At 44.8% G+C, this 10,908-nt stretch overlaps 3 protein-coding genes across 3 annotated transcripts; 1 reads left to right on the forward strand and 2 right to left on the reverse strand.

The window, feature by feature from the left end:
• Positions 1–69: 69 nt before the first annotated feature.
• LOC117575681 (kanadaptin) lies at positions 70–2,668 on the reverse strand. Its single transcript, XM_034259969.2, has 3 exons — positions 1,483–2,668; positions 992–1,186; positions 70–930 (listed from the first exon to the last, which is right to left on the reverse strand). The coding sequence occupies exons 1-3, from the start codon at positions 2,638–2,640 to the stop codon at positions 202–204; spliced, it is 2,082 nt and encodes a 693-aa protein (XP_034115860.2). The 5' UTR covers positions 2,641–2,668; the 3' UTR covers positions 70–201.
• A 264-nt stretch (positions 2,669–2,932) lies between these two features.
• Positions 2,933–10,171, forward strand: LOC117574876 (DNA polymerase theta). Its single transcript, XM_034258906.2, has 8 exons — positions 2,933–4,783; positions 4,837–5,210; positions 5,263–5,825; positions 5,884–8,503; positions 8,570–8,777; positions 8,832–9,633; positions 9,689–9,801; positions 9,857–10,171. Exons 1-8 carry the CDS (start codon positions 3,049–3,051, stop codon positions 10,165–10,167), a joined length of 6,726 nt encoding a protein of 2,241 aa, XP_034114797.2. The 5' UTR covers positions 2,933–3,048; the 3' UTR covers positions 10,168–10,171.
• Positions 10,172–10,190: 19 nt separating this feature from the next.
• LOC117574877 (rhodanese domain-containing protein CG4456) lies at positions 10,191–10,826 on the reverse strand. Its single transcript, XM_034258907.2, is given in 4 exon segments — positions 10,191–10,289; positions 10,364–10,523; positions 10,607–10,645; positions 10,648–10,826. Coding segments are annotated over 4 exon segments (333 nt in total). The 5' UTR covers positions 10,727–10,826; the 3' UTR covers positions 10,191–10,234.
• Between the last annotated feature and the right edge of the window lie 82 nt (positions 10,827–10,908).

Genomic DNA, 10,908 nt, shown 5'->3' on the forward strand with positions numbered 1-10,908 from the left:
TGTGTTGAAAAGCTAAATTACCTGTCTGTGCACCCCTCTCTTTCTCTTTGCAGCCAATGAGTAGCGAGCTTATTTTAAAAATTAATATTTAATATACTATTGATAGCAACTTATCGATGAAATTAAATATTAACAGCGAAATAAAGTCTTTACAAATAAAAGTTGCCCTTATCAACTGCTTAAATTTAACAACTGATTGGCTCAGTAGCCAAACTTATCGTTCAGGTGCGTAATGCCATCGCCACTTTGATTCGTAGGTGGCACCCACTTGGCGTACTTTTCATCATCCTCATGCTCGGCCAGCTCGTTCAGATCCATGTCCACATCTTGACGCTGCTTGTTGCGTTGTCGAGCACGTTGTCGTCGCTGCTTCCTGTGAGCTGCCTCTTCACTGCTTTGTTCCTCTGTGCTCCTTTCACCGACTGCCTTTGTCTCAGTTTGTGACTTTGTGTCTGTGTCTACTATGTCTGCTGGCGTCTCGATTGGTGCAGCGAGTGCTTCCGTTATCATTTCATTACATTTGTTTACCACCTCCTCTTCCTTTGCCATTGAATTGTTCGATTTTACTTCCGTTGCGACTGGCGAGGGTATTTCCTTTGCATCTTCACTAGACGATTGCTTTGCCACTGCATCCGTTTTTATATCTTTCTCCGCCTCCTCTTCTTCCTCGACTTCCTCGCCATCAGACTCAAACACATTCGTTTGTACTTTGGGTCGAGTACTAGGCGCCGCTTTGACCACTTTAAATTTACTGAATTGATTCCGTTTGCCTATCATGGGCAGCTGCTTCTTGGTCGCATTGCTTTCCTGTTCCTTATTGTCGGCTGAAGAGCTGCTTGTGGTTGCCAGGAAAGGCAGAGCTGTTGGTTTAGCAATTTTAATTAGCCGTTGCAGCTTTTGTTTTTCACTTCTTATGCGGTGCTCCTCCAGCTAAAAAATAGATAATACTCTAATTAGCTAGGAGTTTTCATATGTCAGTTGTTTTACTTACACGCAGCTTTTTAATCTCAGTTTTATCCACTGCCGTCACATTTTCGCTCAGTGAATCCATAAAATTGTCCAAGTCATCCTCTGCGCTTTGTTGTTTCGCAGCCAGTTCCTTTAAACGCCTTTCATTCTGTTGATAAGCCGTAATCTCCTGCTCAACTTTTTGCAGCTCTTCATTAAGTTCAGACTCCTGCTTCAGCTGTATGGAAATGTGTAAATTTAATTATGTATTATATTAATTATATGTTGAAATTGAGGTAGTTTTAAAGCTAATATAACTTATAAACAGCACTGGCTATAGCTGATTTCTAAAAAGCTTAGCTTATTATTCAAAACTCTACAATTAATAAAATTAATTACTGTTTTAAGTCTATTTGAATATCAATTTGAAAAACTCAGCCTAATTGCAAGATCATATGTACATATGTAAGCATTACATCCTCCTAGCAAATTCAGAATTTCACTTATTGTATGGATATATTAATAATTACATACCAAATCGTCGTAAGTCAGCGTTACACTGGCGCCTGCATTCGCTTTTCGTTGCTTCTTCCTCGCCACATCGCCAGTTCGATCCCAGAACTCATCTTCATCATCGGAATCGCCAGTTTTCTGAACCTTGCGCTTCTGAGACTCTTGATTCGCTTGTCGGAGGACACCATGCCGATCGAGGGTGCGACACGCCTCCAAGGCACACTGCACCACACAATCTTTTTTTCGGCCTTTGTGTGTAACTTCAACTATGATTGGCCGGCCATTGGAGTCATCAATGGGAAGCTCGACACGGCAAACAAAGGAAGCCTGCGACAACTCATCGCACTTGTACTCCAGATTGAGACCTTCGCGCTCGAAGAAGCCACGCAACGTTTTCTTGGGATCATCAAAGAACAGATCCTCGTTATTGGTGCTGGCATAGGGATTATGCGCCAGATCAGTCTCCTCGTCAGCATCTTCACCCATACCCCAACTGACGCCTTCATTGCGTTCTCGCTCTGCAGCCTCCTGTGCCTTCCGCACCTTCTCAGCTGCAGCTGCCGCCACTTGCTGGTCGCGTTGTTCGCGTAGCTCTGTTACCGTCAGCTCCGACTCGGGCTCCTCATCTTCGCTGGGACCTTGCAAGATGTAAACCCGTGTGCTATTTCCCAGTTTGAGCATGTGACCAACACGTATGCGTATAAAGACTCGCGGTGGGACACGCTGTTTGTTCAGGAAGGTGCCATGTGTGCTGCCCAGATCGTAGATGTACCAACCTTCAGGCTGTTCCGGATTTGCTGCGTTCTCCGAGCTTTCTTCCTCTTCCTCATCACTAGGCACTTGACTGGACGCCTTTGGCTTGTACTGGAGCACGGCATGAAAGCGGGATATGGTGGGATGGGCCATGAACACATCGTTTTCGGGCAGGCGACCAAATGTCCAGACAGCCTGTTGCTGCAACTCTTTGACTTCATCGATAATCTGTCCTGACTTGAGCACCTCGAATTTGTAGTTTTCATTTGCAGCTGGCGGCTGTGACCACTTTGGAACTTTGTATGGACAGGAATTAGTTGGCTGTGAAGTTTTCGATGAAACTGGTGTTTCCTCGGTGGGTTTTTCATCTGCAACAGATTCGCTTTTGGCCGCAGACGGCAAAACCGGCACTTTGAAATCATCCATTTCGCATTGATACTAGAGATGGTACTATTCATGTATCGATAATCGTACCATTTTATAATTGTAAATCGAAATTTTATTGGAAACATTGATGCAGTCGTTTGCAGACGATTAAAATTTTTTAAAAACAGGTGGTAATTAATTAATAAATTGTAACATTTATAAGAATTTAGTCAATTTTGATTTCAAAAACATTAATTCTTTATTACATTTTAAGTGCAAAAAGCGCGAAATAGTATTTTCAGTGCAAAAAGTATAGTCGGTCATGGTCACACTGTGATATGCTGAATTTACTTAAGTTGGCAGTCCGCATATGAATTCCGCGGCATTTAGTTATTTTTGTTTTTTGTTTATTTATTTTTTTTAATTGTATATAATAGTTAATAACAAATTTTATTCAAATTTTGTGCAATGGCTTTCTCGCAGTCTTTTGACTTTGGCGAGAGCACATTTATGAACTTGGAGAATGATGTGAAGAGCACTACAAACAACGGAGGAAACGTTAAGCCGAATGGATTGGAAATTATACAAGAGTCGCCGCCAACCTTTAAAACCAAGTCGCAGCGCATTACAAATCGGTCGAGTGTTTCACAACGTCAACATTTCCGACGTAGCAAATCCGATACCAAGATAGGCACAACGTCGAGAGTTCCCAATGCCAGCTGTGAGCAATACTCCGACTACTTTAAAGATGACTTTTCGTATGATAAAATGGAGGTAAAGACTAATCGAAAGGATCTGGAGCAGCCAACGAAAGCAGAGGAGTCTTTAATGCGTGTGTCGCAAATCCAGGCCGATCTGGAAGAGGCAGGATTATTTGAAGACGGCACTGAGGATGTTTTTGAAGCACAAATCTGCTCAGAAGATGTCTTCGGTACCGAAACTGAACCAGAAACAGAACCTATAAAGAGCAGAAGCAATTCGCCCATTAAATTAATGGAGAATCTCGATGAAAGCAGCTTCCTCTGCCCAGCAAGAGATGCGCAGGCTTCACAACAACTGCAACAGGATTTACGACGTAGTCATTGTGAGTTGACCAAACAAAGTATCTATCAAAGCCAAGAAGTCGCACTAAAATCAACGCAGAACTTGAGTAGTATGTCACCAAGTCAACTACGTCTCTCCCCCAACAGTCCCGCAAACGTAAGTGAACCAGCCCCAATTTTAGATTTGAATGCACTTAAGCTAATCTCGGCCTGGAATCTGCCGCACAGTGTGCTCAACGAGTACAAAAAGAAGGGCGTCTTGCAGATGTTCGACTGGCAGGTGGAATGCCTCAGCAATCCAAAAGTGCTCTTCGAACACTCAAATCTTGTTTATTCCGCTCCTACATCAGCGGGCAAAACGCTGGTCAGTGAAATCTTGTTGCTAAAAACTGTGCTGGAGCGCAGCAAGAAGGTGCTACTCATTCTGCCCTTTATCTCAGTAGTGCGCGAGAAAATGTTCTATCTGCAGGATTTGCTGACACCCGCTGGTTATCGCGTCGAAGGTTTCTTTGGAGGCTACACCCCACCCGGTGGCTTCGAGAGCATCCATGTGGCCATCTGCACTATTGAGAAGGCCAATTCCATTATTAACAAGCTGCTGGAGCAGGGTAAACTCGATGAGATTGGCACGATTGTAGTGGACGAGGTGCATCTCATATCGGATGCAGGGCGTGGCTATATCTTGGAGCTGCTGCTGGCTAAGGTGCTGTACATGTCACGCAAGAATGCTCTTCAAATCCAAGTGATTACCATGTCCGCCACATTGGCGAATGTGCATCTCCTGCAGCATTGGCTAAACGCTGAGCTCTACGTGACCAACTATCGTCCTGTGGCGCTGCAAGAGATGATCAAGGTGGGCAACAAGATCTATGACAATCAGTTGCGTTTCATGCGCGACATTAGCCGCATGTCGGCGGTGCCGCCACTTGGCAACGATAGCGATCAGGTTGCACAGTTGTGCATCGAAACGCTGCTCGAGGGCTGCTCCGTTGTTGTCTTTTGCCCCTCGAAGGATTGGTGCGAAAATCTGGCGGTGCAGCTGGCCACAGCAATGCATGCACTAATCAAAAGCGACAGCAGCGTGGCGAAGCAACTGCGTTCGCATCTCAACACGGAAGCTATTGAGGATGTGAAGCGGCAACTACGGGATATTCCAACGGGTAAATTTTTATATTAATCCTCAACTGCTCATATTTATATTAAATTCTTCTAGGTCTCGATGCGGTCTTGTCCAAAGCGATTACATATGGCTGCGCCTTTCATCATGCTGGACTTACCACTGAGGAGCGAGACATTGTGGAGGCCAGCTTTAAAGCAGGCGCCTTGAAAGTCATTGTCGCCACCAGTACTTTGAGTTCAGGAGTTAATCTACCAGCACGACGCGTGCTCATACGTTCACCCTTGTTTGGCGGCAAGCAGATGAGCTCCTTGACCTATCGGCAGATGATTGGTCGTGCAGGACGCACTGGCAAGGATACTCTTGGCGAGTCTATACTAATCTGCACAGAGAGCAATGCACGCATGGGCAAGGAGCTAGTGACGGCTCAATTAAAGCCAATTAGATCCTGCCTGGACATGGATAGCAGCGTAAGCAACTTATTAATATTAGATAACAATTTTAAAACAATTCATTTTATAGACGCATCTCAAGCGAGCGTTGCTCGAAGTCATTTCGTCTGGTGTGGCGAGCACCAGAGAGGACATTGATAACTTTGTCAATTGCACACTGCTAAGTGCTCAGAGTTCATTGGGTGAGGAGCAAGCGCAAGAGGAACAGCAGCACGAGGACGATTCAAATCATATTAACGATGCCTTGGATTTCCTCATCGAATATGAGTTTGTACGCCTGCAAACAGATGAGGAAGCGGACAAGCAGAACTATGTAGCCACAAGACTAGGCACGGCCTGCTTAGCTTCATCGATGCCACCAACCGATGGTCTAATTCTCTTTGCCGAGCTGCAAAAGTCACGTCGATGTTTTGTGCTTGAATCAGAGCTACATGCTGTTTACTTGGTGACGCCTTATTCCGTATGCTATCAGCTACAAGATGTTGACTGGTTGCTCTATCTGGACATGTGGGAGAAACTTAACCCGGCCATGAAAAAGGTTGGTGAGCTGGTGGGCGTCAAGGAGGCGTTCCTGGTGCGTGCTATGCGCGGACAAACAAAGCTGGACTACAAACTAATGCAGATCCACAAACGGTAAGTCGACACTTGGTTAAGTCAAATGCATTTCTAATTATAAAATTGATTCATGCAGCTTCTACACAGCCTTGGCACTGCAGGAGCTGGTCAACGAGACGCCCATCAACGTGGTGGCCCACAAATTCAAATGTGGCCGCGGTATGCTTCAAAGTCTTCAGCAGATGGCCTCAACATTTGCTGGCATTGTGACTGCATTTTGCAACTCGTTGCAATGGTCGACACTTTCCCTGGTTGTCTCACAGTTCAAGGATCGCTTGTACTTTGGCATACATCGAGATCTTATCGATTTGATGCGACTGCCAGACTTGAGCCACAAACGGGCTAGAGCGCTTTACGATGCGGGTATCACGAGCCTTGTGGAGCTGGCTAACGTCGATATGCTAGCTCTGGAGCAGGTGCTGTTCAACTCCCTAAGCTTTGATTCTGCCAAGCAGCATGATAATGAAAATGCTCTTGAAGCTGAGCAACGGAATTCAGCAAGAAACTTCTTCATAACAGGGAAAGCTGGCATGACAGTCGCGGAAGCTGCTAAATTTCTCATTTCCGAGGCGCGACAGTTTGTACAATATGAAATTGGTGTTGGAAATATACAGTGGACACAAGAAAAGGCAAATACCAAGGCCGATACAAGTTCTATACCAAAAGATACTAGTGCGAGAGTCGAGGAAATTCATATGTCAGTGGAAGAGGAAAAGCTGCAGAGCTCCCTCAAACGCAAGTCTACAGAGAGCGTAGAGTCGCCACGCAAAGTGCGCAAGCTTAATCCCGAAGTAACTGAATCCAATAAATTGCAGAAGATTGCCAAGGAGAGTGTAAGGGTGGACATGAATACTGCAGCCAAATTGAAGCAGTCTAATTCTAGAGAGCCACAGGAACACTCTAAAAAGACTACACAAAGCAATAAGCCCGATGACTTGCCCAGCATTGGACTGAATAAACCTCTAGAAAAGTATAAGAAGAGCGAGCAAATAGTCAAAGTTGAAGCCAATAAGTTGCACACGATGACAATAAGCAAACCTCTGGAAAAGACTAAGGAAAGTGTTCCACTAAGGGCTGAAGCAAAGAAAGAAACTCATCAGAATCCTTCAGTGAATTCATCATCAAAAGTAGCCCCATTAAAGGGAAGTATATCAGCTCCAAGACCAATTACAATGAACAAACCTCCGCAGCAGAGCCCACAAATAAAAACAGACCCAAAGAAAGAAGAAATAACGAAGCCTGAACAGACTGTTCCAAGGGTTTCCACCCCAAAGCCTGCACAAGTCGCAAGCACTCCATCAACAAAAACCCCATTTTCAGAACATAATCGAATCGACTCAATTGTCAAACCTACAGTAGAAACGGTAGAGAAACCTAGCACAAGCGAAGCCTGCCGCAAAGAGCTGTTGAAAAAGCAAATGGAGGAGCGACGACTCGAAGCAATGATGAAAATCAACAAGCGTCGCGCCGAAATGGAAAATATACGGCAAGGATTGCCCAGTAAAACTCCAATGGAGACGATAGCTGGTGCCACGCCGCCAATGCCAAAGATTAACAGCAATAAAGAGAACAATGTTGAGAACAGGCAAAGTACAGGATTCAAGACACCAATCAGCAGCAATGTCAACACAACACCAATCAGAGCAAAGACTACGCAGAACACTAAAAGCAACAGCAATAGCAAAAACAAGACGCCAACGCAACTACCACGACGTAGTCCAAGAAATCATCAGGGTTCCAATACCCCGACGGCACCCAGTCAACCAAACAAATCATCTGCTGTTGAGCAGGATCTATTTACGGGAGATGACTCCTTTATGCTGAGCACAGGTCTCACAGCAGCACTCGATGCGGTCGATAACAAGCCACAAGCGGATGCAGATGAGATACCTAGCTCTCAGCCAAAGGAGTCGAACAACAGTCGCATGCTTACGCCGCATTCTTCTCGCTTAATGCGTTCCTATCAGTTGCGTTCGGAGCGCAAGTCAGCGACACCGCAGCCACCACCACAATCTGCAAAGCAGCAACCGCCGCCTGAGCCAGCAGATGAACCATCATCGAATACTGGCTCTTCTATTGAGCTGTCCAACTTGTCGATGGAAAACTCGCTAATAAAGCATCCGTTGCAGCTGAATGCATCGCATATCATGAGCTGCTCCAAGACGGAGGATAACGCATCCAATTTTAGCAGCATCGACATCATTGACATATGCGGCAATCGGCAATTGTTTCAGCAGACCTTTGAGGAGCTGCACAAGGCGTCGCGCTGTGGTTTCAGCATTGGATTGCAGGCTCAGGCTGGCAAAAGAAAACCATTGATTGGTGCCAATCTGTTGATTAATCAAGTGGCCGCAGCTGAACAACGCGCAGCTGCTGCTGGTACTGAGATACTCTTCCAGGTGGACGACAGCTCGTTTGTGGCTGGTGTCGCCTTTAGTCTGGCTGACAATGTTGTTTACTACATGAATCTACAATCGGAAGAACCGCATCTGATCAGCAAAGACACTAAAGTGAAGGAACTGTGCAAATTATTGGAGCGACAGGAGCTGACATTGCTAATGCACGATGGCAAGGAGCAGCTAAAGACACTGCGTCATGCTGTGCCAGAAGTGCATAAGATTAGCGCCAGCCTGGAGGACCCCAAGGTGGGCAACTGGCTGCTGCAGCCCGACAGAACCCTAAGCTTTCAAAATATGGTAAATGAAAAATGCTTTAACCCTTAAAAACAATTATTAATCATGTATCTGTTCTAATCTCTGTAGTGCCAGCAGTTTGCGCCAGAGTGCACAGCGCTGTGCAATCTTTGCGGCAGTGGACGTGGCTATAGCAGCTATGGACTAGATGCAAGTAGTGCCATAATGCCCAAGGTGCGTGCCTCCATCGAGGCCTGCATCACGGTGCACATACTCAATGGACAGATTGAAAATTTGGAGCGCATCGGAACAGGACAACTGCTCAAGTTCTTTAGAAGTAAGTTCACTTTACTCCCTCTATAATTCCAGCTTACAGCTTTCTTTCTTACAGGAGTTGAGATGCCCATACAGCTGTCGCTGGTCAACATGGAATGCGTGGGCTTTCCGGCCAAAGAGCATCGATTGCAGCTACTCTTTCAACAGATGCTTGGCACAATGAAGAAGCTTGAGAATAAAATCTACGAGTTACACGGCTCACGGTTTAATTTGGGCGCAACGCAGGCTGTGGCCAAGGTGCTGGGTCTGCATCGCAAGAACAACGGACGCTTCAGCACATCTCGTCAGATACTCGAGAAAATAGACTCGCCCATATCGCAGCTGATACTTCACTACCGCAAGCTAAGCATGCTTCTCTCCAAAAACATGCAACCGCTGCTCAAATGCTCTCAGGCAAATCGAGTGCATGGTCAGAGCATTACCTACACTGCCACTGGACGCATATCTATGACGGAGCCCAATCTACAGAATGTGGCCAAGGACTTTGTAGTTGAAATAAACAAAGAGAAGATTAACATCTCGTGTCGCAGCGCTTTTGCACCCATGGATCCAAAGCGTTGTCTCATCTCGGCAGACTTTTGTCAACTAGAAATGCGTATATTGGCACATTTGTCGCAGGACAAAGCACTACTAAAGGTGATGAACTCGCCGCAAGATCTGTTCACAGCCATTGCGGCGCATTGGAATAAGATAGCTGAATCGGAAGTATCGGAGCATCTACGTAACGGCACCAAACAGATTTGCTATGGCATTGTTTATGGCATGGGCATGCGCAGCTTGGCTGAATCACTTCAGTGCACCGAACAAGAGGCGCAGATGATATCCGAGCAGTTCCATCTAACATATACTGGCATTAGGTGGGTACAGCCACAATATTATAGCTGGATTTCTAAAGAATCTTCTTAATTTTAGGGAGTACACAACGAGAGTTGTCAAGTTTGCCCGAAACAATGGTTACGTTGAGACAATAACAGGTCGTCGACGATATCTGGACCACATCAATAGTGGTGAACCGCAGTTAAAAAGTACGTAGTCAAACTTAAAAAAAAATAAATATCTTCTAATCGCTGTTTATTGCAGAACAAGCCGAGCGTCAAGCAGTCAATTCATCGATTCAAGGCTCAGCTGCAGATATTGCCAAACAGGCGATCTTAAGCATGGAGAAGAGCATTGAACGTTATGGCCAGAAGCTTGGCTTGGCGGAGAATGCTGTTAATTTTGTGCTGCATATACACGACGAACTCATCTTTGAGGTGCCCGTGGAGAAAGCAAAGAAAGTTGCAAAAATTTTAAGTCTCACAATGGAGAATTGTGTGAAAATAAATGTACCGCTCAAAGTAAAACTCAGAATAGGACGCAGCTGGGGTGAGCTGCAGGAAGTCAAAGTTTAGGATTTTTTGTATAATATTTATTAAAATTGTTTTTATATTCGCCTTTTTTGGGCTCACAATTAATAATTTATTTGCCCTCCTTTTGTGCCCATTCTGTCCACGAACCACGATACGGTTTGGCACTGCAATTGTGTTTAGTTTTGTTTTGTGTAAATAAATGTACATTATTATGTAAATAAGTATATAAATTTCTTACTTGGTAAAGCCCAGAGTCTTGGCCAAATTGGCGGCACGAGCAGCACGTCCTCCAGCCTTGCAGGAGAAAATGACGACGGCATCAGTGGACGGCTTTGCCCGACCATAGCTACTCTCAAAGTCAGCGTCGCTCAAGTTCAAAGCATTCTCCAAATCAGGCACTTTTGTAAAGATTATATAGTTATATATATAACTAATGATAAATGCCCCTTAATTAAGTTAATTCAGGGTCTTTAGTACTCACTAGGAATGTTAATGCTAGCTGGTAAAGTTCCTGCCTCTCCAGCTCTGACTTGTTGCGCACATCAATTAAATATTTGTCCGACTGGTTGGGAATGTCCTTAACTTCCTCGTAAGTGGCCATTTTAAAAATGTTTAAAGAATTTGCTTAATAGAAAACGAAAGTATAAAAGCAAGAACTATCTTATCTGATTGAATTAAAATGCCGGCTAATCATCAGAGTGGCTGCAAGTTAAAGCTCAAAATATACCACTTTGAGCACAAAAATACTAAAATACACAAATTTCCCCAAGGGTAATTTCGTAC

The sequence above is a fragment of the Drosophila albomicans genome, chromosome 2R (assembly GCF_009650485.2).
Source record: "Drosophila albomicans strain 15112-1751.03 chromosome 2R, ASM965048v2, whole genome shotgun sequence".
NCBI classification, from domain to species: Eukaryota; Metazoa; Arthropoda; class Insecta; order Diptera; family Drosophilidae; genus Drosophila; species Drosophila albomicans.

Excerpts from the sequence above, each read along its gene's own strand:
- LOC117575681 (XM_034259969.2), bottom strand. The coding sequence starts at position 2,640 with ATGGATGATTTCAAAGTGCCGGTTTTGCCGTCTGCGGCCAAAAGCGAA. Across the intron at positions 1,187-1,482 it reads CGCTGACTTACGACGATTTG|CTGAAGCAGGAGTCTGAACT; the intron begins GTATGTAATTAT and ends ATTTCCATACAG. Across the intron at positions 931-991 it reads CTGAGATTAAAAAGCTGCGT|CTGGAGGAGCACCGCATAAG; the intron begins GTAAGTAAAACA and ends TCTATTTTTTAG.
- LOC117574876 (XM_034258906.2), top strand. The coding sequence starts at position 3,049 with ATGGCTTTCTCGCAGTCTTTTGACTTTGGCGAGAGCACATTTATGAAC. Across the intron at positions 4,784-4,836 it reads ACTACGGGATATTCCAACGG|GTCTCGATGCGGTCTTGTCC; the intron begins GTAAATTTTTAT and ends AAATTCTTCTAG. Across the intron at positions 5,211-5,262 it reads GCCTGGACATGGATAGCAGC|ACGCATCTCAAGCGAGCGTT; the intron begins GTAAGCAACTTA and ends TTCATTTTATAG.